The 27,925-nt window shown below is 40.7% G+C and overlaps 1 protein-coding gene and 1 pseudogene across 3 annotated transcripts; one reads left to right on the top strand and one right to left on the bottom strand.

Annotated features, from left to right (window-relative positions):
- Positions 1 to 104: 104 nt before the first annotated feature.
- LOC120462999 (uncharacterized) lies at positions 105 to 27,925 on the bottom strand. 3 transcript variants are annotated; one of them, XM_089129017.1, is made up of 3 exons: positions 27,849 to 27,894; positions 13,651 to 14,334; positions 105 to 4,087 (listed from the first exon to the last, which is right to left on the bottom strand). In XM_089129017.1, the coding sequence occupies exons 1-3, from the start codon at positions 27,862 to 27,864 to the stop codon at positions 2,070 to 2,072; spliced, it is 2,718 nt and encodes a 905-aa protein (XP_088985143.1). In that variant the 5' UTR covers positions 27,865 to 27,894; the 3' UTR covers positions 105 to 2,069. The 3 variants fall into 3 exon arrangements, 1 of the variants encoding a protein (XP_088985143.1); XR_016155278.1 differs by lacking the exons at positions 105 to 4,087; positions 13,651 to 14,334 and adding exons at positions 24,662 to 24,758; positions 25,273 to 25,361 and having other exon boundaries at positions 27,849 to 27,925; XR_016155279.1 differs by lacking the exons at positions 105 to 4,087; positions 13,651 to 14,334 and adding exons at positions 24,662 to 24,758; positions 25,273 to 25,405 and having other exon boundaries at positions 27,849 to 27,903.
- On the top strand, positions 15,530 to 20,196 carry LOC120480360 (uncharacterized; annotated as a pseudogene).

Raw genomic sequence — 27,925 nt, 5'->3', positions numbered from 1 at the left:
AACATGTTAATTCTGTGATCCTACTTGATGTACAGGACTTTTATCTGTTTTTATTTAGATCGCAATAACTGGTTCAGTGAATTTTTCTGTTCCATTCTAAATTGTTTTTTTTTTTGTTTTGTTTTTTTTTTTATTAAAACCAAACCTTAGTACCTCTTTACCTTCATGACCAGAATGCATTTGCTTCGCTGCCCTAGGAGGCCACGCCTACCGCTAACCTCGCGGTAGGTTAACAAGTCTACTAGTGATTCTCCGTGATAAGTCTGTCCGAAAATGTGTTGAGATCGCCCAAAATGTCCGGGATTCGGCTTTTGCGTTCTACAGTCGCCATTCATCATGTTTACTGTCGCGAGCGGGACGAGTGAGAGCTGTGTGGACCTGAGACGTAAGTTACCGTAAGTCTTGTATCTCTCACGGAAGAGCAGGAATTTTCTTAGCAATGTTAAAACGCATATCAACAGATCACTTGTTTAGCGTTCATGTAAACACAATTCAGATTCACCAATCATAAGGAATTCAGTTAGATTGAAACAAAACTGTAACTTACATGTAAACAATGAATGGCGACTGCAGAAATTAAAAGCTGAATCCCGGACATCGACAGCCGGGCATGTCCAGGAAAAAGAGGACGGTAACTCCTACTACTCAGCTTTCTCCACAGAACAAGGGCCTGCTAGCTTAGCGTCCAAAAAAGATGTGTAACGTTAATCCCAATCCTCCATAATGCATCCGCCTGTGTATTCAGTAGCTTCGTCCATATTTTCAAAACGTTTCTGCCAGTGAAATCAAACGCACTGGCACTGATCTGTGATTGGTCTGTTAGTGCATTAGGTCCGACCCCCTATGGGCGGGTGTGAAAGGGTGAGATCTTGTGCTTGTAGTTTTTTCAGAAACTCTTCCCCCCTTACACTTCCTCCTACAATGACTTAAAATGATGAATTTTGCGTCATTGTACGAAGAAGTGAAAAAGGTAAATAGCAGCTCGTCTCAGGGGAAAATGAGAAAGTGTTGCACAACCATTCAATAGTATAACTGGGTTTCTAACAATGGAAATCTTAATGCAAATGGGTGGAGTCACCCTTTAATCTATGATATAACACAAACACAGATATCAATCAGCACATGAATCTCAACAATGGTGACAATCAACTAAATATTCAAATAATCAGACAAACTCTGAACATCACAACAAAGCTACTAAATTTCACAACAAAAACAACAGTAAAAAATATAAGCAAAACAATTATTAAACAAAATTAAAAGACAATTCAGCAGCATAATTTATGCATGTTGCAATGCATGCTGGGAGGTTTGTACTATGCTGGTACCCAACATGCATTGCAGCAAGGCACTTTTTGTCCCTCGATTAATCTTTCGGGCTCCTGTTTGTTCAAATTCTCAAACTGGTTGTTATAATATTGCTGGATCTCATGCTGCAGTAACACAGGGTTCGTAACATAAATATATTTATGGCACAACAAGCAGTTAAAATCAAAGCAGCTAACCCTAACCCTAACATTTACGTTTATTCATTTTATGACGTTTTTATCCAAAGCGACTTACAATTGCTATATATATCAGAGGTCGCACGCCGCTGGAGCAACTATGGGTTAAGTGTCTTGCTCAGGGACACATTGGTGTCTCACAGTGGATTCGAACCCGGGTCTTTCACACCAAAGGCATGTGTCTTATCCACTGCGCCAACACCACCCCTAAAAACACACAATCACCATCTATAAAACCATCACCACCACTTATAAAACCATCATCACCTGATCTAAATGTGTTTGACACACACACTGTCACAGCAGAAAAAAGACAAAAGATATAATAAGAGTTAAGAGCCAAACTAATGGAAACACTAATTACTGTTATGTCTATTCGGCAAGACCAAATACATTAACATTGTCAAATTACCATGCTAAAATTTCCAGAGAGTTGTGATGATGTAAATATATATCGGCTGTGGAGGTGAAAATGAAAACTCCCATGAATCCACACTCATCCACAGCGGCATGCCTTTGTTATGAATAAGCAACCTAATTATTGTTTGAGCTGCTATGTGAAAATCACATAATGACACATTTTGATTTATTTGCTTCCTTCAAAACTTCTTCAACTTCTTCTTGTAGCTTTTTTAGTTCGTCTCCTTCCATATCTTGCAGGCGTTGATGGAGATATTCAACTTTTTTTTCCCCTTTCATGAATTCATAGATTCGCCTTATTACCCCTTTCTGGAGCCCCATGAGTTGATAGAGTTTTTCCAGAATTTCTTGTTGCTTCTGATGTTCTTCCAGCTTATTTTGAAGCTCTTCTTTTCTCCCTTTTAAATCATTTGTTTCTTCTGCTTGTTTTCTGGCTTCATCTTCATGTTTCTTCTTCATGGCTTGTATTTCCTCTTCGTGATTCATTTTCATTTCATCTCTCTCCTTCTCTTCTCTTTCTTTTCTCTCTGTTTCTCTTTTCTTGATCTCTTCTTCCTGTTCTTGTTTCATATCTTCAATACGTTTCTCCCATCCCTTTCTCTCTTCTTCTCGTCTCTCATCATCTTCTCGTCTTCTTTTCTCCCCCTCCTCTTTTCTCTGTTGCTCCAGTTGTTCATAATGTTTTATTGTTTCCTGTCTCTTTTCTTCATATTCTCTCTCCTTTTCTTCTCTTTCTTTTCTCTGTTTCTCTCTCTCCTCCTCTATCTTCTGTCTTTCTTCTTCTCTCTCGCTCTCAAATCTCTTTCTCATTTTCTCCTGTTCTTCTAGTTTTTCTTTCAGTTGTTCTTCGTGTTTCTCTCTTCTCTTTCTCTCTTCTTCCTCTCGTTCTCTCATCTGTCGTTTCTTCTCATCCTCCCATTCTCTCTGCTGTCGTTTAATTTCCTCTTTAGTCTCTTTTCTGTCATTTTCAGCCTCTTTTATTTTTCTTTCCCATCTCTGTCTCTCTTCCTCTTCTTCTTTCCTCCTCCTTTTCTCTTCCAAATCTCTATTTTTAGTTTCCTCTTTTTGTTTCATCTGTAATTCTGCTATAATTCGTTCTTGTTCAACTTTCATCTTTTCTTGATCTTTTCTGTATTTCTCGTCTCTCTTTCTATCTTCTTCTTCTCTTTCTTTTTGCTGTTTTTCATGCTGTAATCTCTGATTTTCAATCTCTCTCTTCATCTCTTTTATTCTTTGATGATATTCAGCTCTTCTCTGTTTTTCCTCTTCTGATCGTTTCTGGTCTTCAATCTCTCGTTTCTTCTGTTCTGTTTTCTCTTTCTCTTCAAACTCTCTTCTCAGTTTTTCCTCTTTTTCTCTGATTTGATTCTCCATTTTCTTTCTCTCCTCGTCTGCTCTTTGTTTCTCTTCCTCGAGTCTCTTCATCATGTTTTTCTTGTCCATCTCATATTTAGCCTGTAATTCTTCTCTCTGAGCCTGAATTTCTCTTTCTCTCTCTTTCATTATTTCATCAAATCTCTTTTTAATGGACATCTCTGCCTCCTCAAACATGCTGTTAGTGAAGTATCGACCCTCATTGGTGTTTTTCACTTCTTCTATCATGTTCAACAGGTGAGTTACTTGAGTTCTGTCTTGTTTTTCTCTGTTATTGAAAGCCAGGAATCTGTCTCCACAATCTCTGATCAGTTTCTGCAGTTCTCCAGACTTACTTCTCTTCACATAATCCTCTATAGATTCACCCTCAAGATTGTCTCCACCAGTGAACAGGACGATGCTGAACTGAGCAGATTTATGACCAAACATCTTCTTTATCAGAGATACAGTGTCTGCTTCTTCCTTTGTGAATCTTCCCAAATTCACCACAATGATGAACACATGAGGTCCAGGTGACGACAGTGAAACACATTTCATTATTTCTTCCACCACTTGATCATTTGACAGTGTTGTGTCAAAGAGTCCTGGAGTATCAACAACAGCGACTGTTCGACCATCAACTTCACCAACTCTCTTTTCACAATCAGTCGTCACTGAATCTGTGCTCATTTGACTCACAAACTCCTCTCTTCCCAGAATAGTGTTTCCTGTTGCACTCTTTCCACTTCCTGTCCTCCCGATCAGCACAATCCTCAGACAATCCTGATCATCTGCTTCATTTTCAGCACCTGAAATCAAGCAAGAATCCATGGATTAATATAAAAACTGGTGTGTATGCGTGGTAAAATGAACGATTTCCACCAGAAAACATGGGGACACCAACATTTTTGGAGACACAGACACGTTTACTTACTGGAGCAGGATTTTTTTTCCATCTCTGGTAAGATAGCAATCATGATTAGGGAAGCACAATATATTTGTTTTAGCAGCGATATCGTGATGTGGTCATCAACGATAGTCAAATTACAGAATGTGCAATGTCAAGTACAGGGATCTTAGTTGTAGGAACACACTTGATTTGCATATTAATTACAAAGTTTACGCATCATATAGTGAAACCCACATAGGAAGCAAACATCTAAACAACATTAAAACATGTCAAAGTTAACTGCTTTGAATCAACATCACTTCTGCACCCACAATTAATGTTGAAAAACAATGTGAAATTACATCCATAAATCAACGGCATTGAATCAATGTTACAATGTGATGGTGGTTCAACATAGGGTTGTGCCGATAGACGATAGTATCGTGTATCGACGATAGTCTGACATATCGCCGATGGCAGATGCCTTTGACGATATCAATACGATAATTGGCTCGTTTTACCATAATGTATTAAATTATTATTATTAGGCCTATTATTATTATTATAAAGCTAGTATTGTTATTAAATGAATATTAGGAACTACAATCAATTTGCCTTGCCTAAATTTACAACGACATCACCTCATAACAATTGCATCAACACACGCACTAATGAGGACTCCTCTAAGAGAATGTTTTTAAAACAGACTAAAAAACATTCCACATCAAAATTTAATTGCAAGGTGATCCATTCACAAATTATCAAGTGTGCTCGTTTTAACAGACGCAAAATTCAATTTCCTACAGATCCAAGATGAAAACGGCATCGTTGTTCGTCAGTATTTGTTTCCGTAACACATTAACAAAACGTTTAATGACACTAACACTAAAAACAATACAATTACTAAATAGTATTAATAATAATATCACTAAAATAGTATTATAGTTACCGTTATCATCGTCGTCTCTGAGGGAACGCGGCGTTAATGCAGATGCCGAAAGCAGTCCGTTTTTACTTTCACTTTCAGAGATAGAGCGCGTTTACATGCGACGACTTTCTTAACCTGATTATGTTGAATAAACTTGACAATGCATGTGGTCATGTAAACGTTTCCTTTATCTGAGTCAAGTCATAAGTATAAGTATAAACCGATCGACTCAGCTAGACATTTGGCCCTTGCTCTTGTTTCTCCCGGCATTTAAAACACATTAACCCGCGTACTTCGTGCTTACTGAAGTGCGCATGTGAAGTGCGCAAAGAGCGCACTGCTAGGGCTTTTTCTGACCCAAGAAATTATTAAAACGTGTTTTCATCTCGTGCAGAAATAGGCCCTAGTCAAAATGCTTCATGTAACGGCATGAGGATAGGCTAATGTGTCCGTAAATTTCCCGTTGACAAACAAAAGGATTAGGATCTCTTTTTTTTTTACCTCACTATACCAGGAAATAACCTGATCCTATTAATAAACACTCCACCTTTGCTAGCAAAATAGAAAAAATATTCTCGTATATAAAACGAAGTAGGCTAATAAAACAAGCAAATTAATGAGTAGGCTAAATAATCAAGTTAATAATCAAATGTTAGCCCCGCCCCCTCACGATACTATCGTGTATCGCCGATCTCACATGCTGACGATAGGACGATATGAAAATGGAGCATATCGCCCAACACTAGTTCAACATCATGCTTGCACTCTCAGAACATGAAACAACAACTACAACTGACTTAAAAAACACAGCCTGAAATCAACAGCAAATAAAAGATGATAATAAATCTGTCAGGGTATCAGCAGAAGTTATTTTTTTGAGAGTCAACAGAGGTTTAGATGTCGAAGTGTTATTGGAAATGTTTGGTCCATTATGGTGATCAGTATTTCCTTTACTTGTGCAGTTTAACTGCCTTTTTATGTGAGTTTTGTGGTCTTTATAACACATACTTTTTTGTTGCAAAGAAAGCTAGAAACAAATATGATAAGTTGATATAGTTTTCAGCATTCAAAAGAAGAAGAATTTACTAATGTTATCCTGAATTGGATTGGTGGTTATTTGTTATTAATATATTATATTCACCAATAATACATCCTTGCCACAGATCAGACATTCTGAAATTAGATTTTTTTAAATACATTATGGCCATTCACTACTTTTTTTCATTTGTGTTGATGACAACTTGAATAAATGTGCAGCGTAAAGTGTGAGTACCAAGCAACCTATCCAAGTGCATATAATGCAGGTTTAGACTGTGTGTTCGTTTGTTTTTTTACTCCATGTATAGGATTAAAAAACACAGTAACATTTACTGGGTTAATTCTAATAATTTTTTTCAACACAATTCTAATAATTCAACATTTAATTTAATCTTAAATATTCACGTTTATACAGCTGGCTACCCACATAGCAACATTGTTTTGGCCCAGATCCGGCCCACATCTGGCACTTGTGGGATGCAGATCTGGCCCACATGCAGCAATGACCGACGGCCCTTGGGTGGCCCACTCCTGTTTGCCAGATCTGGGCCACAAGCAGGCCATAGCAATGCCACATGTCAGCCAAGAGCAAAGAAATAAACCAGAACTGGACTTTATCTGAGCCACAAAATCAGTGTATATTAAACATGGAGTCATCTCAACCTTAATAAGCCTGTTAACAAACAGAATCACTGAAGGAAAGAAGAGAACGGAAAAAGAGACGAGCAGAACAACTACAACTGACTTTAGACACAGTCTTAGATGAAATCACCTGAAGAGAAGACATTAAATCTGAAGATCTCAGCAGAGGAGGATTAAACAACTCCACAAACAGCATTACCAGCTTCACTTATTACTAACCAGACTGACTTTATTTCTGTCAGACTTCTACAGTTTCATTGAGAATTAACAGAGGTTTAACTCTGTGTTTCATTTGAAGTCACCATAACATCAGAATCTCTGAAGGAGAAAATCGTAATTGGTCACCATTATGGAGATCAGTGTTTGCTTTAGTTGGGCTCTTGCGTCTTAAGTCATTTATTTTAGAAATTGTTCAGCTATTGTACTTCTGTTATAACAGCCAAATGAGCAAAGAGAAAAGGTTAGGCCAAAACAATGTTGCTATGTGGGTATGAGAGGTCTGTATAAAAGGTGTTTATTGTGAGAACTGATGAGAATGGCACACTTGGGAAGTATATCATCGAGGATCAGACAAGAACGTCTGCAAGTTTGACGAGAGACTCAAGAGTGACCAAAGGTCACCACTGTCTCTATTTTTACAACCCGCCCCGCCCCGCACCCACGACCGACATACTTAGACATACTTAGTGTAACCGAACGAAATGAGTGGTGATTGATATTTATGAGCACCTATCAGTTTCCCCTATTTAAGATCTGGTTGGCTGTGGCCTGGGATGCGTCATGTCCGACTCTTCCCCGTAGCTGTTGTTGACAGTGGACACAGGTATGCGCCATTAGCATGTAGCAAGTTCCGTTTTTTTCTGTATGCGTAGGAGTAATGATTCATTGTTGCTTCCTAGCCTGTCTTTTCTCCTCCTGGTACTCTTGGCTTGTTTAAAGTGTATGCCAAGACTGCTAATCTCTCCGGTAAGTGCAAGGCGTTTTTTTGAGAACGCAGATTGGTTAGTCTTGTGGGGTCGGGGTTGATATTTTGCGTTGTGTGCAGTATTCCCTGTATCTCCGCTGTATCTCCGCTGAACGGCAATTGCCTGAATACCGCATACCCGTGCTGGTGAAGGAATATTAGAGCTCACTTCCATTTCTTCGGTAAGTCATATGCTAGTTATATGCTGCGAATGTTAGCTAACGATGTATGCACGTTAGTAATTACTTTTGTGTGTATCTGTCTCAGGATTCTCTCTCTCTCTCACTCGTGAGCGATCTGTTTCGGCTGTAGTTGCAGTCCTGTTTGCCTTCCCTCCGTCATACTACGAGAACGCTGTATTTTCCAGCTGATCTGGTGGATTGTCGCTGTCTGGTTTCTTTACATCATTGTTTAGTGTATTTTTGGGTTGCCATTCAATAATTTGTAAGGAGGATATCACTCTGCGGTTGCTCCTTTCAAGTTTGTTTACCTTATTATTGGTATTGAGTTAATTTGTTTTTGTTTATTGTGCTAAAAACTGTTTATTGTTCTGGATTTGATTTGACAGGACTTTATTCCTGCCTGTGCTTGTTGTGATTATACCATAATCAAATTGTGATTTATTGTACTGTTTTGAGATTTGTTTCTGTTTTTTTGTATTTTCTTTCAGTCGCCGAGTTCCCACTGGTGAAGGGTCTTTTGTGGAAGGGTCCCACTGGTGGTGGTGCTCCTTCCACGGTTGCCGTGCAGCACTCTTGAAGTGTTTGGTTGTGTGAGCCGACAGCACGGTGGTGTGAGTGTGCAAGTGTGCTTTTGACTGACTAGCTTTATGATCACTTTGCTGTGGTGAACCTCGGCCCTGTAAGGTTGCAGTTTTGTTTTTTTCAGTCGTGTGGTCATTAGTTTTTGTACTTTGTGTTACATCTTTTGTTGCCTTTGTTTTTTTTGTTTTTTTTAAAACACTCATGTCTGCCATGCAATAACCATCCATCTGAAGCCATCCTGGTGCAACTGAGGTTATTGTGAATTTCATGCTCTCTTTTAAATAGGATTTTCTAATAATAAAATGTATTTATATCATGATACCCACGTTTCTGCCTACCTTTTTACGAGAGTCGAACCTGTGTGACCTAAATTTTTAGGGATCATTCATATTTCCCGGGATGAAATTCCCATGGGTGGCGTAGTCTAACCTTGTGTCTGAAATCTATAGCTTACTACTCCGTCACATTAGCTAGCTACTAGGCATTGTAATGCAAATGAAAACAGCCTTTATTTCAGCCTAAAGGTGACTTCAATTTCAGCCTAAAGCCGACCTCACTTTCTCCCGCACCTCGTCTTCCATCTTCACTTATATGTCTCTGTTGTTGTTGTTGTCCCGGCTGGCGGCGGGAGCTGCTTGCGCGCGTCGCTTTCGTGACGTGTCACGTGACACCAAAGGTTTGGGAATCTCACCTCAGGCAAGTTGCTACGGTAATCGTATTGTAACCTTATCAAATAACCTTATAAAATATGAAAATAGATATTCCCAAATATGTATAGGCTGGAAATAGGCGCCAGAGTTTTTTTCCTAAAACGTTCGATTTTGACATCTTAATTTCAAAAGACTAGCCTATATCTTTAAAGTAAAACAAGATACTTCCTGTAAATTAGAGAAATATTAAGGATGACCTAAAGTTTATGTAGGGATTCAATTTCCCCATCTGATTTGCATATTATCACGTCATATGGTGGCAGCAATCTTGGATTATATAATTTTCATGAAAAGTCACGTTTAAATGATAAAATGCAGCATCTCTATCTTTCTCCCCAAAATGTCCATCACCTTCTGTATGATATACTGCACAATACTGAATGCTCAGGAATATAGTAAGTAATAAACAGTCATTACTAATAAATGAACAAACCGTATGCATGTTGACTTTTGCTGTGGAGATTTTCCATTTACTACATACAGTAGGCACTCTGATTCCATGCATGGGGCAGATTATTCATATGATACACAAACACAAGTAGACAAGACCTGTTTAGTTCAAAGATCACTCGTTACGGCAAAGCACAGATCATAAGTGATACGAGCAGCGAGAGCGCGGCCAGATCTGCCTCGCTTGCACCAAGTATGCGTATGCATACTTTGTGACTCCCCCAACCTGCCTTCACGTTGCCCCCTAACTGTACTAGACCTCGTCTAACATACCCAGTGATAATAGACAAAATCTCCACCACAATACTGTCGCCGCGATCGCGGAGAGGCTCTGATAAAATGACTCACTCTCGCACTAACTCCGCTTTTGATTGCACTGATTCAATGCGCTGTAATGCGAACATTTTGTATCCACAAGTTTCCTACGCCCCATGAGGCCTTGCGTCAAAAGTGGGCGCGACTTCCGGTTGGAAGTAAACAAAGCGCGATTTGACATGCTTGACACTCGTTCATTCAACAGTTGACAGTCATTCAAGTTATAGCGATCCAAACTAGCTAACGATGTGGGAACACGACCTCAACGAAATTCAAAAGGGTGAAATTACAGTACCTTTCCCTCCGCAGTAGTTGATTGGCAGTATTATAATAACATTATTAATAATCAATACTCATCAAGGCATGGTGACAGTGTCACGGGTGCGGGTTCAGGCAGAAGGACGAACAGGCAGAGTCCAGAAAAGCTCCAATACAAAAGGTTTATTCTCAAATTCACAGGAAACAGGCAGGCGAAACACAGGGTGACATTCACATCGACCGACAAGGACAGACTGAATGGGAAGGAACTAAATACACACAGGAATCAAACTAAACGAGGTGAAAACAGGTGAAACAGATGAATACAGGACGCTGAACGGGAGGCTGATGAGGGAGTGAGTTCAGGTGTGGAGACAAGAGGATCCTGGGAAGTGTAGTGCTGGAGACGCAGACAGGATGGTGCAGACGAAGACTGTGACAGAACTCCCCCCTCCCGGGAGGCGTGACCTCACGCCGCATAACAGAGGAAGGAGGGGGGACGAACTGGGGGCTGGGCGGGGCGTGGCCAGGGCGGAGCAGGCTGAGGGCATGGCCAGGGCGGAGCAGGCTGAGGGCGTCCCCAGGGCAAAGCAGGCTGAGGGCGTGGCCAGGGCGGAGCAGGCTGAGGGCGTGGCCAGGGTGGAGCAGGCTGAGGGCGTGGCCAGGGCGGAGCAGGCTGAGGGCGTGGCCAGGGCGGAGCAGGCTGAGGGCGAGACCAGGGCGGAGCAGGCTGAGGGCGAGACCAGGGCGGAGCAGGCTGAGGGTGAGACCAGGGCGGAGCATGATGAGGGCGAGACCAGGGCGGAGCAGGCTGAGGGCGAGACCAGGGCGGAGCAGGCTGAGGGCGAGACCAGGGCGGAGCAGCTGGAGGGAGGACCCCTGGTGGAGCCGATGGTAGTGGGGCTGACAACACCAGGGGGCCGACTGACAGGGGCGGAGCGGATGGGAGAGGAGACCAGGGTGTAGCTGAGGGACCGACGATGATGGGTGCTGAGGAGGGACCGAGGGAGCAAGGGGACACCGCAGGCTCTGGTGACAGAAGTGCTGACAGGGGCACAGAGGGACACGGTGAGGTCAGAGTGCGTGAGGGCTGACGGGTGACTGGAGGGAGTGAGGAGTCCAACTGAACCGAAGGGGTGACAAAACGGGGCAGAGCCAAAGTAAGGAAGTCCATAGGTGAGGGGAGGATGACGAGGGAGTGCAGGGAATTCGGAGGGACGAGGGAGCCTGGCCGAGCTGGTGGACTGTGGGACCATGGAGGAGCTGAGGGAGGTAGCAGCCACGGGGGAGCCGATGGGACCGGGGGCCGAGGAAGTGTCTCAGAGGAGGAGGTGTGAGGCGAAAACCGGGGATCCAAGGACCAGGCTGGTTTCGGGAAGCTGAAGGGCAGGAGAGCAGAGGGAGGACAGATGAGAGGAGGTGGGAGAGGGAGGCTGGGTGGGATCCCGGTCTCTGGCGCTGGCTGGACGGTCCCTGGCGCTGGCTGGACGGTCTCTGGCGCTGGCTGGACGGTCTCTGGCGCTGGCTGGACGGTCTCTGGCGCTGGCTGGACGGTCCCTGGCGCTGGCTGGACGGTCTCAGGCGCTGGCTGGACGGTCTCTGGCGCTGGCTTGACGGTCTCTGGCGCTGGCTGGACGGTCTCTGGCGCTGGCTGGACGGTCTCTGGCGCTGTCTGGACGGTCTCTGGCGCAGGCTGGACGGTCTCTGGCGCAGGCTGGACGGTCTTTGGCGCTGGCTGGACGGTCTCTGGAGAGCTGTACGGAACCAGCAGTGAAGAGCATACAGTCTGTGGAGTGCTGGACGGAACCAGCGGTGAAGAGCCTTCCGACTCTGGAGAGCTGGACGGAACCAGCGGTGAAGAGCATTCAATCTCTGGAGAGCTGGACGGAACCAGCGGTGAAGAGCATTCAGTCTCTGGAGAGCATTCGAGCGATGGAGTGGGGCTGGTGACGTCATACAGGGTAAAGGGAGATCCACATGACACCAGCACCCACTCCACATAGGCCGCAAAGTCCCCTCGAGGCCCGTCTCCGGGCAGGCGTGCCTGGGTTTCAGCATTTAGGCCTGCCCGGAAGAACACACAGAGGCTGGTAACATCATAGTGAACATGAGGTACCAAATCCAAATACCTCTGTGTGTGGGCCTCGAGGGATTGATCCTCCTGCTCCAGGAGGAGAAGCTGTACAGCGGCTAAATCCATTTTAATCCCTTTTTTGGGGGTCGGTCGATCTGTCACGGGTGCGGGTTCAGGCAGAAGGACGAACAGGCAGAGTCCAGAAAAGCTCCAATACAAAAGGTTTATTCTCAAATTCACAGGAAACAGGCAGGCGAAACACAGGGTGACATTCACATCGACCGACAAGGACAGACTGAATGGGAAGGAACTAAATACACACAGGAATCAAACTAAACGAGGTGAAAACAGGTGAAACAGATGAATACAGGACGCTGAACGGGAGGCTGATGAGGGAGTGAGTTCAGGTGTGGAGACAAGAGGATCCTGGGAAGTGTAGTGCTGGAGACGCAGACAGGATGGTGCAGACGAAGACTGTGACAGACAGACAGTTGTGTGAGCTGACAAACAATTAAAATAAAAAGCACACACTTAGTCATTGTGCTTTGGAGTTTATTCAAAATTATAAATGAATGTGATACTTGAATACATTAACTGGCACATTTGGTATTCTCTCAACTCAGGCTTTGATCCTGAGTTTAGGTGCAACATCAGTAGCGAACAGCCAAACACATGCTGATAGAGTTTATAGAACATTAAGAATTTAAACAAATGTACACAGGAAGATTCGTCGTGTTTTGGGAGGTGATGGAAACTACAGTCGTTGGCAGGATCACTCTGATTTCGTTTTCAGCTTATGTTCAAAACAATCCCGTTTAAGCCACTGAATTAGTTTAGTCCGGTTATACATACAACCGCGAACAGCACATGTTCTCCCTGAGCTCCGTAACGACATCTCTTATAAAGATTTGAGTCTTTAAATAGTAAAATAATTCTCCGAAAAACAGCTAGCCTGTTCGCTAACTAACACACAAAATACCATTGGAATGCTACTTCCGCCGCCTCACCGGAAGTTTCACCCACTTTATTTTTTACAGGAGCGCCCCTCGGAAACTTGTGGATAGAAACATGATGTTTTTTTGAGTCGGGGATGAAGTATGACATGTCTGCCATGCAGTGGAGTGGATGTCAAACGAAATTTGACACTCAATTTGGTAAAATCGCCCGTTTTATTCAGTGACGCATCTTGTCGAGTAAACTCGACCGTGGCGCCAAGAGGGATACATGGATTTAAAAAAAAGAAATAATTAATGACCCGCCCCAACCCGACCCGCGGGTTACCCCGCGGATATAGAAATAATCCACAAGTCTCCTCACATCAAGAAGGTCCATCAACTCACCATCTGATTGAATCATCGCTTGTAACTCTTTATTTTCATTCTCCAGTCTCTTCATTTCTTCTTTATATTTCTCCTCTGTTTCATGCTTGACTCTGTTCTCTTGAGCTTTCACATACATCTGAAGTGAATATGGTTCAGTCTTCATCTTCTCTATATAATCCAGCAGTTCTGGGATCTGTCTTGAGTTTTCTGGTTTCTTTAACCCCATCACTCTGTACTGATCTCCACAGAGACGGGTTAACCTCTGAGAATCTGTGCTGTGTTTAATAATATCTTCTGCACGTTGTTTAGTACTATCTGAGATGAAGAGCACCACAAAATGCTTTTTGGAGTCAAATATCTTCTGGATCTTCTCTATTTCTGATTTGTTGTCATTATTGAGTGGAGCAACAGGAACAATGATGAGGAAAACATGAACTCCAGGATCACAGAGAGACACACAGCGGAGAGTCTGACGCATCACTTCCTGCTCTGAGAGATGATTGACAGCTGGAAGCTCCACCAGACTGATCGGACGACCATTGATACTCTCCTCTTTCTTCACACACTCTTCACCGTTCACCCTCTGTTGTGAAAGATTTAACCTTTTCCCTCGTAAAAGTTTGGACACAGAGACTGTAAGTGATCCATCACTTCCACACAGCACCAGGTTCAGCTTCTGTTTTCCAGAGACGTTTTCTGACACTGAAAAACATATTAAGAGACCTTCAAACTAAATGTTAACACTCATGCCATTCAATTAAATTGCTTATGCATCTTTAACATAATACAAGTGTAAATGCTGAGGATTTTCTCCCACTACAACGCGTTCACACCCTGTTCCCTGTTTCTCAATTAATTATTTTATCCTAAGCAACACTGCATCTCCAGAACACAATCATCAAGGTCAACGTTTAACAGCAGCTCCACATTAAGCACTGCTCAGTCTATCCAAACACAAAAGAGTCAGAGATGGACTTCATTTATGACTACTTGCTGCAAACTCCAAGCTGAGACTGTCAGGGGTCCGTGCAACGCTTTGCAGTTCTTTGTTCAATTTGCACCATCAAAATTAACCAAATGAAAAATTGGCTTCAAACTTTAATTATCCATTTTTATGGAATAATTTGCAGACGGATTATTGTCTCTCAGTTTCATTTTCAATTCTACATGCTTGGGTTGTTGCGTCCGAGTCTGGTTTTTGAACAAACATAAAAAAATTAATCGTTGATCTGATTTTCCATTTTTCTGTTTTGCTCGTGGTTGGACCATACCAGTTCCACCGGGGGATGGAGCGGGGGGTGCACCTGCATTTACCCAGAGCGGCGTAGTCTGCGTCTGACCATGAAATAATTTATCGCGGGTGGCAACGTGCTAAGATAGCTTTCAGACACGAAATTTGGACTGACATGAATAGTTAAAGACATACAAGGGTCACCAAATATATCAGGCTATTTTAAAGGTCACCGAATTCTGTTACCCTCCTTTAACCCAGAATGAACGTGATATCCTCCAAATTCACCAGAGTGAATCTGGGTTAAATGGAGACCTTTAAAATAGCCGTATCATATTTGGTGACCCTCTGTTGCCATTCATGTCAGTCCAAAATGATTTCTGAGGAGAAGCTGAGAAGTTCAGCAGGAAACGATGCTTCTTCGTGGCAAGTGTTGTTTGATTAAAGATCAAGATTATTATCGAGTTTCCGCGCACCGATTGCTTTGGGCCGGGCCAAGCCAAAGTCCAGTGCCGTTTTTTAGTCCAAGTCCCTGGTTACAATAGGCTTGTTTGAGATGAGCAAAATCTGTGCAGAACCCATCAAAAGGTGATCAGCGCGAGATGCATGGAGATAGATAGGTCTAACTGCAGAACCGCAGAACGGAAACATAGGTCTATTGGATGCATGCCGGTTAGAAATGTGTCCGGTCCGCCCGGGTCAGGGTATATTCTGGCAAGCCTGGCTCTGATGTCATGCCGATGTTTGTCAAAAAACTCTCGAGAGCGCAAGGCGCACCTGTTGGATTGTGCAGTCTGCTCTCCACCGAATGCGTGCTGATCAAAAGCATGATGGGAAACGACTTGCTGACGACACAGCTTAATGCTCATTGGTTTAAACAACCGTGATATAGCTTACTATTGTTCTCTTTTAAAATGTTTGATTTTAAAACTGATATCATGTTTTATGTGTATACATACTGAATAAACTCACAGTGCCATATGGGTTATTATGTGTTTTCTTTTTAATTAAAAAAATATTTCTATTTAAAAACACATATGTATTAAAGAAAAAAATTATTGATACACATATTTGGAATGTAATTAAATAACAAGTAGGCTACTTTGGGTGTCTTGTTCATTATATTTAGCTATTTTCATATAAAAGCAACAGAACTTAAATCACATCCAGTTTATTAGCAACACGTGCACGAGCGTGAATCCTGCGATATCAGTCTTTGATCTCACAGGTGTCTGATCCACTGCGAGAACCGACATCTGTCTGGCTTGCCTGCGCTTTTTTCACTCCTCCCGAGTCCCCTCACTGCAGCCACCTCACAAGGAAAGGCGCATCTAAAACAAGCCTAATAATATGCTCTAGACAGTTGTTAGTGAAATTACACGATAGAAACTTCCTCAAAAGAGCTATAAAGAAGAGGAGAATGTTGTGTCTGAAAAGCTATCTTAGCGCGTTGCCACTGGCGATAAATTATTTCATGGTCAGACTCAGACGTGCCATATAGCCTACTTAACGCTACACAGCTCTGGGTAAATGCAGGTGCAAAACTCGCGACTGTAGATGCAGGCTCCAAGTCTGGCTGCAGCTTCATAATATTGAAATCTTGTGTTTATTTGTGATAATCTTTGCCCTATTATTATTGTCTCTCTAACTTCTCAAACACTAAACACTATACTCAAACGTTATTGGTGTTTTTCTCTTCTCCGTAAATAAATTTGTAGCAGAGCTACAGCATGCGTTTTTCGGTGGTGAAAATCCATTAGCTACCAAAACTTCGTTCTTTGTCGTTGTTTAGAGTGTAGAGCTTGGTGGCATAGCAACGACAGACGCTACGGGAAAATCAGACAGAAGTTTATTAAAAGATTTGCTAATGTGCATTATAAATCTCAGTAGTTTATCTTTTTTTTACTCATTCTTTTTACAAAAAATATATACATATATATTTAAAGGTGCCATATGGAATAATTGAGGTAAAAATATCCCAAAAATGAGCTACACACATCAAAAGAATGAGAAGAAATAAGTGCAATGATGTCATTAAAAACTGGCAAGTTATAGTGCTGCCGAGATATAAACCTAAATTAGCATGCTAAATTACTAGCCCCGGCCCGGCAGGTGTTGTAATACCAGTTTCGGCCATGGGAGGCGGTATGCGGGCGGGCAACGTTACCGCCAGCCAAACTGCAGTAACATGAGTAAGTCGCGCCGGCTTGTGTGTACTTGAACCTGACGTCAGTCGTGTGGAAATACAGCCCGCTACTAAATTTCAGTTCAGGGAAGAGTTAAATAAATGATTGGTCGATATTATGCATGAGGAATACATTTTGGTAAGTTGTAACATACTGTATCTTTCAACAGTGTTCGTGTTCGTTTACCATTAGCTAGTAGAGATGATCGGTTCACGTGCGCTAGGGATCTGTCGTCTTACATTTACAAGCGCCAAAACTGCATTTATTGTTTGAATTGTGTAATAAAATTAACAGAATCTGAGAGCTGAGATCGGTCTCTGTGTCCTTTTTTGTGCATGACAAAATGGATGTGTGGCGTGAGAGTGTGTGAAAAGTGTTGTGAGAGTTGGCAGCTCTGAAAGGCGCTAGCTTAGTCCACATCAGGGAATGCTGTCTGTCAAATTAATTCAAACTAATGATAAAAAATGTAACATGAACAAAACGAATACCATAAACTAAAAATGCCTGGACTTTAATTTTCCCATATCGTCGAAATGAGATCGCTTGTCTATGAGACGGCCTTTATAATTTAGTATTGAGATGTTGTTCATTTAGTCTCTAATCTCTGAAAATCTCCAAATGATCCACGTGAAACTGCGGTCTTCCAACCTTTTACTATCAGTTTTACTGATTAATATGCGCGAGGGAGACCCGCTCGCCCGTGTTGTTTGAAGACATGAGTGCGCGCGGCCGCGGAGGTATTTTTCTGGAGGTATACTGCCTCCATCTGGTATGGAATATGGTGTATGATTTGATTTTTTATCCCAGATGGCACCTTTAAATGCTGAAACGTAAGGTTTATATTTTTATAAAACCTTTTTTGTCAAAACTTTACTTAAACTTGTACATACATGTTAGTAGATAACATGGTGCAAGACACTCTTTTGAAATCTGGCCATCATTTTTAATGTTATTATTATTTTAATGTAAGTGCATATTATTGCTAATTTTATTTGTTAACTGCTAGTTTTCTACATAAAACTTCTTGAATTGATGTCATTGTGTAGTTATTTCTGAACAGGATTCTGTGATAACCGTGATCATTTTGGTCACTATATTCATGAAATTAAATGTTAATGCCATTTCATCTCTAGTTATGATCAACTATGGTCAACTTAAATCAACTCTAATTATGTATTTTTACAGTATAATATGGAAAGTACAATTTTCCATAAAAATTAATCTCTGATTCTGTGTCTTTTTCTGACATTTGATTTAAGGGTGACATTCAAGCCAACAAAACTCTTTTAGGTCTAAAAAAGTTTGGATAGTTGTTAATAGGATAGCTATGAGGCATTATTTAAGAGATTTAAGTATTGTATTACACGAGTAGCTCTGCCACTTTCAATTTTAAAAAGTAGCTCTCAAATAAAAAAAATGTAATGCAATTCAATGTAGAACCGCCACTGCTTATTAATAATAATTGTTTAAGAATATTTGATTGAATGCTGAATTTTGTGCTTGTTCAATTTAGTAAAATTAAAACTTTAATTGGGATGATTAAAATAATTGAATATTAAATATTGAGTGGCCAAGTTTTCCTAATTTACTAATAGTATTTATACGTAATATATAGGCTATATAATTGCGCAGCTCGCCCTGTCAATGATATAGCAACCCCTCAGCTTTAAAATAGGCTCTATGCACGAACCCTGCTGACGTATGTCCGAAAGAATCTCAGTCAGCGTCTTTACTTCCGGAAGCACGTTCTCCAGGCAAAGTATATAGGGGCAAAACTTTAATAAAATCCGTTTTCTCAGAAAGAGAATACTAACCCTCAAAGTTGTTGATGTAGCTCGAAATATACAATTTAAATAACTTCTCTTTTTTACTCGTGTGACCGCTAAATGCCTCACAGTATTGTTAACATCATTCACGTTAACCGCAGGACGTTTTTATAAACAGCAAGTGTAATTTGACACTAATTTAAGATGTCACTTTACATCTGAAGTCAAATATATATATAAAATGTATGTTATATTTTATGGCAATAGGTTTTTTTCATTGCCATTACAGTGAAATAACTGAACACAAATATACAAGCCTGTTAAAAATTATAATTCATTTAAACCACTACATCTAAAGTCAAATATAATGTTTTATATATATATATATATACACACACACACACACACACACACATTTGACTTCAAATGTAAAGTGACATCTAACATTTTCATCAAGAATTAGTTTTTATAAAGCTTTTATATTATGATATACAAGTATATATATATACTTATATATATACACACACACAGACATATTCAAATACATCATGCATGAGAAATGGGATCTAATACATTTAAATACATATATATTTATAAATAAGCAAACAAAGGAAACAAGTGTCTTGTTGATTCAAATTGTATTTTATTGTATTTTAAAACTATATAAATGTTTACAGATTGTGAGCCCTACAACCTACTGACACGTGAATGCTGCTGTGCCAATTCTTTAGCCGAGGTGGAGGAGCGGACCGGGGTGGAGGTCAGCTCCATCTTCAAAGTACAGCCGAAGAATTGGCACAGCAGCCTCCCGACTTTCACGGCAGTCCATCCAGTCCCTGATTGCTGTAGTGAAAGCAGATTGCGACCATGGGTGGGAAAAGGACGTCGAGGTGCTGGTGTTCCTTTACTGGCTGGCCCATGCAGCATCATACTGGGTAGTTTCACTCGTCTTTGACATCCCGTAGTCTGCTGTGCACGACATTATGCACAGAATGAGCAAGGCAGTCATCGGCACTTTGAGACAGGTTATCGCTTTCCCCAGTGCAGATGACCAGGAGGCAGTGGGAGCAGGTTTTACCCAGCTGGCAGGGTCTCCAGCTGTCAGTGTAGTAGCTGGTGCAATAGATGGCTGTCACATCCGCATCAAACCACTAGCAAGTGACGTCCAGTGCTACTTCAACCAGAAAGCTGTTTAATTCTTTTCAGCTGCAGGCCATCACTGACCACTAGGGGAAGTTCCTCGACATTTTTGTTGGGTATCTTGGGTCGGTGCACGATGCCCGGGTGCTGAAGAACAGCCCTGTTTGCACTGGCCGCCTGTTTCCATCTGCAGGATAGTGCATCCTTGGAGATGGTGGGTATCCTTGCCTCGTCTTGTAAACATGCCTTGAAAAAAACAAAATATATAGAATCAGTGATGCCTTACAAATGAGATGCTATTATCAAAGTCCCTTTAGATCTTTTTAGAAACCTGTGAAAGTTACCTTACTGAAGCTGCTAAAGTTCATTGTCTTTCCTCATGGTGACACCATAATAAAAATGTTTTAATACTTTTCCTTTTGTTAGTGCTTTAAGCTCTATTATACTACTTTATGCCAAAGTTGTGTGATTTTGTTTTAAGCTTTGTATTCTGCATCCATTTAAAAGTTACAAAAATAAAGCAAATAAATGTTAATGGTGTCTGAAGTGTGTGGCTATTTCTCTACAGTGCAGCATTCATAGTCAGACAATATATTTTTGAGATATAACTGTAATTTGCTTGTAAAACATAATTTGTTAAATGATTGCATAACAGGGCCAAACATGAGCATGAATCAACCATGACAGAATTCTCATTTTGGGGTGAACTATTAAAATAATAAAAAAAAGAATGGTAACACTTTACTTGAAGGGGTGTGCATAAGACTAACATCACACATATCATTAATGTGAAGGAGGGTTTATGACAACTGTCATTAAGTGTCATTCGCTCAATTATTAATTTTTTAATGCAAAATTGCAAATATGACATTGTTTGAGTGAGACACACTTGACACTGACAGGTTATGATGTAGGCCTATTGGTTTATGTCAAGTTGTCATGACAAAGACATCTCAAACTGTCATATTCGCATTAAAAATACCATAATTGAGCAACACTTAGTGACAGCTGTTATACATGCATAAAACCACCTTAATATTAATGACATGCGTCATGTCATGATTATAATGGTGTCATTATGTCATGGTTATGAATATGAATCCTACATATTTTTAATCTTATCATTTTGCCCCTCCAAAATCAACACAGGACTTAACATGATCAGTCTATTAATGTTACATTGACAAGTTGAGGTACACTTGTTAACAATAGTTTGCTATGCAGGCAACAAATATTTCATAATAACAACACCGGTAAAGGAGAAATAAAATTTAATTTAATTTATTAATTTTTGAACAAGGGCAATGCAAAATATACATTAACCTTAAAAAGGAGAGATGCATTTGCAGGTTGTAGCACTTAAGTGCTAATTTCCACCTGATTTTCCTAATCGTTTTAAAATAAAAAAATTAAAGATGTGTAAGCATCTCATTTAACTGCGAAACAACAAACTCTTTGTTTAAAGAAAACAAAGTTATCTAACGTTAGCTGACATGCATTAGCTCGTTAAGTTCGGTAATAATGGCAAAGACAAAAGTGTCATTTTGCAGCCAAATCAGAAAATTGCACCCGCGATTTACATTATTTAAACGTTTAACAAGTCAATCGTTTACTTATATGATGTTAAACAAACACAATTTCACCACAAATAAACAAAAAGTGTTTAATATTGTACTTACACTTGAAAACTCCATATACAGTGGAAAACTCCCGCGTCTCCGGTTTCCGGCATTTTCAAATATAACGACAACTCCTCCTCTCCCGTGGCATCATGGGATAGTAAAGTGTCCATCGTATGCGCACTTCAGAATCTCGCCGGAAGTAGTAGGCCATCCGGGTACTTCTCGCCTACTGTTTTTCGAATTCTATGAATTCGGACATACTACTCTGCTCGCGTACTGTTTTTCGCATACTATATAGTATGGAAGTACGCGATTTCGGACGCAGCCTAATGCCGAGTTCAGACTGCATGATTTTAGCCGCGATTTTGGCTCGCCGACAGGTTTTGAGAAATCGCCGACAAATGCCCGAAATCACAGGCAAATCGGCGCTCGTTCACGCGAGTGACAATCACGCAGTGTGAATGAACAAAGACGCGAACTGAGAGAATCACCGACGAGTCGCCGACGCCCGTGAGATATTTGGCATGCTAAATACTGGACCTGTCGGCGATTCAAAATCCTGCTGTGTGAAAAGTGTTTTGACTGAAAACTACATCGGCGATCACCGGCAGCCAGTGAGAGAGCAAGATACAGAGCAGCAGGGAGTTCGGGGAGGAGTTATAGATCACATATCAACATGATATGGCATTGTTTCAACAAAAAAAGCTTCTTCTCGGTCTATTTGGACACAATAAATGGAAAAAAAATTAGTAGAAATTTGGCAGGAGCACTCGTGTCTGTTTCACCAGCTGGACCACAACCGGGTCGAAAAAAAAAAGTCTCACGTGAGATCTCCGGTCTTGCACGTGTGGTGTCGCGCGTTGTTTCCTTTTCATATCTCACGCGTGTTTGTTGTGAAATGTAGTTTGCGTGCAGCGTGCTAGACAGAGTCTGTCGGCGATTTTTCTAAAGTCATACAGTGTGAAACCTTCTGTCGCCGATCCATAGTCCAGTGTGAACAGAGCAGCGACTGAATGCTGGCCAAGATAGTCATGCAGTGTGAAAAGAACAGCGACCCGACTACTTTGAAAATCATGCAGTCTGAACTCGGCATAACTCCACCTTATGCCGAGTTCAGACTGCATGATTTTAGCCACGATTTTGGCTCGCCGACAGGTTTTGAGAAATCGCCGACAAATGCCCGAAATCACAGGCAAATCGGCGCTCGTTCACGCGAGTGACAATCACGCAGTGTGAATGAACAAAGACGCGAACTGAGAGAATCACCGACGAGTCGCCGACGCCCGTGAGATATTTGGCATGCTAAATATCTGGACCTGTCGGCGATTCAAAATCCTGCTGTGTGAAAAGTGTTTTGACTGAAAACTACATCGGCGATCGCCGGCAGCCAGTGAGAGAGCAAGATACAGAGCAGCAGGGAGTTCGGGGAGGAGTTATAGATCACATATCAACATGATATGGCATTGTTCTCGGTCTATTTGGACACAATAAATGGAAGAAAAATTAGTAGAAATTTGGCAGGAGCGATCGTGTCTGTTTCACCAGCTGTACGACAACCGGGTCGAAAAAAAAAAAAAAAAAGTCTCACGTGAGAACTCCGGTCTTGCACGTGTGGTGTCGCGCGTTGTTTCCTTTTCATATCTCACGCGTGTTTGTTGTGAAATGTAGTTTGCGTGCAGCGTGCTAGACAGAATCTGTCGGCGATTTTTCTAAAGTCATGCAGTGTGAAACCTTCTGTCGCCGATCCATAGTCCAGTGTGAACAGAGCAGTGACTGAATGCTGGCCAAGATAGTCATGCAGTGTGAAAAGAACAGCGACCCGACTACTTTGAAAATCATGCAGTCTGAACTCGCCATTACGCAAAACCGGCTTCTGACGCAGCACCGGATGTAACTGGGCGTGCTGAGACAAACACGGAAGCGTTCGTGCATAGATACAGTCGGTTGGTCTGGGAACGCCCCCGGGAACGCCCCGTCACGTGGTGTGAATTTAGCCCGTGGGGGAAAACATTGCCTTGGCGCTCATTGAAATACATGGGACAATCATGCCGAAGAGTTGCGGTGTCGTTTTCTGTACCACCAATAAACTAACAAATTATAAATTGAAGTTCTACGGCCTTTCTTACATACATACAGAACCGGATAGGGGGACAAAATGGCAAAATTAATCAGAATTTATTAGATTACTGTGTGAGTAGATCCCTGTGTGATATAGTAGTAGATGTTGAACTCGTATTAGGCAGTGGGCCAGATTTGTCTGACGTTACATCCCTTACGAAAAATAACTATAGTAATCCTATGGCTATTAGTATTCTACAGTAGTGTATAATACTTCTGTGATGTTCTTTAATACCTCTATACTTCTAGGCTATGTCCCAAAATACTATAGTATTCATATAGGATTAACGTTACTATAATATTTTGTCCTAAAATACTACAAGATTCCTTTAGTTTTTTTCATAAGGGATGTCTCATTCACATATTAGCGTTATTAGCAGTGGCGGCTCCTGCAAAATCTCTCAGGGGGGGCAAATATTTGGATGATTGATAAGGACAAGGCCCACCCATGCAATGGATAAATTAAGAGCTTAAGCATGTAAAGTCAACTTCACTTTAATATTAATGACAAATAAAGTGACTTAATAACAATAAATCTTCTTGTTTCTATACTCACTATTATTACACTTATTACATCACATTAAAGAGATTCGGCACACAAATTAAGATATTTTTGATTATATCTAAGAGCTGGATCACTCCTCCATACACAGCAAATTCTGGTTTTTGGAATAAACTCCGTTAGTTAAAATCAACTCAATCTGAGTGTACATGTGAGACCATCAAATAGACTCCAGCACAGAGTTAAAATAACTCTGCTCTTGGAGTTGAATTTTTAACACTTTTTCAGAGTTAAAATTTATGGAGTTAAAATACTAAACCTACGGAGAGTAAATGGAACTCTAAAAATAATTATATGAACTCATTACCAGTGTTAAAAAGTAACACTTAAAAAAATATTTAGAGTTAACATTTATTTAACACAATATAATGTTTTGTGTGGAAATTACTGCACTGAACACCATATTCTTGATTTACGTTACTGCCTTTATTTCAGCAAATCCATTTGGTTCAGATTTGAGGAGGAGTAACCTTCAACCGCTTGTCTGCAGGACAGTCGTATCTGAAGATCACAAAAACAACAGTATGAGGAATAATCTAGCACCATTCATTGAGAATGCAAAAATATATTAGCTGAAAATCATGCACATCGTGATCGTGGGTCACCACTAATACGTAGCCTAACGTTATAGCTGTTACAATTCAAATCATTGCAGGCCTACACAGCACAACTATATCTTATTTTCCAGGGTAACGTTAGACACTGCAATTGTGTAACCACGCTATTCCTGTAATGCATTGATGCATCAATTTCACGGTAAAACACTCATTTTCAGAAACATGGTGAATGGAAAGACGGTTAGCTAATGTTAACTCGTTTACATCGACAAAAACTCCACGCAAATAGCCATTTAAAAATTTGAAACAATAAGTAAACAAACGTTCAACAGCAAGTTTGTCAGAGTCGTTGACGTTAGTAAACAGTATAACTAGCCTATAACGTAACAGCTACGCGATGACCAAACGTGTTTGTCAGAAAATATAGAACATTTTTAAATATATTCTCTTTTACCTACCTCACGACGAGGCACATAAGTCCATTATTCCTTTATCCAGCGGCAGGGTCGTGTCGTGGCGCACTTCTCAAAAATAACTCCAGGTGTAGCTAGTGTTAAAACCAAAACACACTCCTGAACACCAATGAATGAACTGAAAATACAACACAGCCGGGGAGTATCCAATAACACAAAGTGTAGTCAGAGTTAAAAAAATAAAAACTCATGATTTTTCAACTCCTGAAATTTGCTGTGTAGGCTTCTAAAGGACTGTGTTCGCCATGACGTTGTTCAAGTTCAACTGTCTAAGCCACAACTCGCGAGATGTCCCAACAGTCTCTCTCACTCTCGCTTTTTTTTAAAATCAATTTGATAAAGATAATAAAGTAGTGTTTCATTTTTTTTATTGTTGCTGTTTGAATTCAAAAATGTTTTAAAATATTATTTGTCAAATATTAAAGATTTTTAATAGTGTATGTTTGTTCCCACCAATCGCTGCACAAGTTAAGGATACGTATGATGATGTAAGCACGCTAGTGCGAGCCCTCCCGGAACCCATAGAGAATGCGTTGCAGTGCCTGCAGTTCGAAAAAAAACATCTTTGAATGCAAGTCTATGGGAACACTCTGGGCGATTCTCAGCCAGAGTGAAATCGCCCAAAAAGAGGCGGTACTCCACAGAACGTGACATGACGCTGATTGGACTATATAGTGATGGCTAGCGTAACTCTCTGGTTGAATGAGATTGTGAATGTGATTCACATTTTGGAGGTGCGTCGCCCAATCGCCCCAATGAAGAAACCGCCCCTGGTTATTAGCTGAAGGTTATCAGACTGCGGTCTGTGAGAATTCGGATAACTGTCAGCAAAGTCCCTCTGCAACTTCGTATCTACTAACTCACCGTTTTACAAAAGGATTAACAGTTTGGAGTGAAGCATACGTACAATTGGTAAGTGACAAGGTTTTGTGGACTTATAGTAACTTATACGCAAGTTGATTGAGTAATAGGCTTGTGTTGCAGCTTCCGTGATGTCTTACCTGAAGATTCAACCAGATAACAATAGTCTGGAAACGACACCTCCGGCCATTTGGTTGGGTCATTGACCCAGTTTTTAATTAAATAAGGGCAATCATAACCTATTACAGTTAATTTTGCAATGTACCGTTGCCGGTCGGCAGGCATAAATGACTCGCAATATGACATTTTTGTCATTCAAATACATAGGATGGTCGCGCTGCTTTCCCCCACGCCGACCACGCCCCCCAACTATGACGCGTTGCCGACTGTATGTATAAAGCCTATTCTCTGGCACCGCCCCTAATGAAAGCATCTGCTAAATGTAAAATTTACGTTGGCTTGACATTTGACATTCTAACATTTACGGACCATCTATAAAGTTACATACAACATTGGTATACACGTTTCTTCAATGGCAAACTTCAATTTATTTAAATAAATATCAAAAATCTAAGTTAGAAATGTGTATACATTACCAATCCCATATGTAACTTTAGAAACGGTCCCTAAACATGCAAATGTCCTGCCAACTTAAAGGGATAGTTCACACAAAAATGTAAATTCTGTCAGTAATTACTCACCCTCATGTTTACTTGACATTTGCACATTTAGGGACCGTCTCTAAAGTTACATACAACATTGGTATACACGTTTCTAACTTCAAAAGCAAAATTTTTATTTATTTAAATAAATGTCCAAAATCTAAAAGGAGCACATTATGCCTAACACCTACGTGAACACTTTACAGTTGGTTTCATGACTGCAAGTTGTTCTCTTCAAATGCTATTGAATTTAGAAATGTGTATACCGATGTTGTAAAGGGATAGTTCACCTAAAAATGTAAATTCTGTCAGTATTTACTCACCCTCATGTTGTTCCAAACCCGTAAGACTTTCGTTCATATTCGGAACACAAATTAAGATATTTTTGATTCAATCTGAGAGCCGTCTCACTCCTCCATTTATAGAATTAAAATTTTGGGTGAACTAATTGGCAGGTTTTTTTTACAGCAAGGTTTAAAAGGGACCTTCTCCTTACACATTTTTTTTTTTTTATTCCCAGGCCTCAAATGAAACACAACACACAAAAAAAAACACAAATCAAACAATGAAATCCTCATCTCTGTTGGATTAAATAATGTAAAATAGGCTAAATGACTGAACTGTACAGCTGTCACGCTTTCCTGTTGTCAATCATTTAATGTACGATCCATAACTGAACTACTTTTTGTTGTAAAAAACACAAATAAATGGAATCTGATAAAAGTTAATATGAGACATCATAAAAAAGATTGTCCAGTCGACAGTTCTTCGGTCATTGAACTATATGTGAACGAAGCGGTGGATCTTAATGTTTATAAACAATTTACTCGTATGTAAATGTATTTTCTAGTTTTAAAAGGAATTAGATCTGCATTGTACAGCTATTATTGCTTCCTCATTCAAAATGCCAATCATAAACACGTACTTTCAACTCCACTGAAATGTGCTACATTAATTGCCGAACAGACTTTATTCTGAATCTGTGTAAAAAACGTTTGACATTATAATATACATATTTTATTGTTGATCAAATCTTACCTGCACCGTGAGCCATTTTATGATCAACACCAGACAGGTATAAAACAGAAAGTGGACTGTGGATTGGCGTGTGAAAC

This window comes from Pimephales promelas, chromosome 3, assembly GCF_988280905.1.
Source record: "Pimephales promelas chromosome 3, fPimPro1.hap1.1, whole genome shotgun sequence".
NCBI classification, from domain to species: domain Eukaryota; kingdom Metazoa; phylum Chordata; class Actinopteri; order Cypriniformes; family Leuciscidae; genus Pimephales; species Pimephales promelas.
This window is presented reverse-complemented; position numbering and strand designations above follow the sequence as displayed.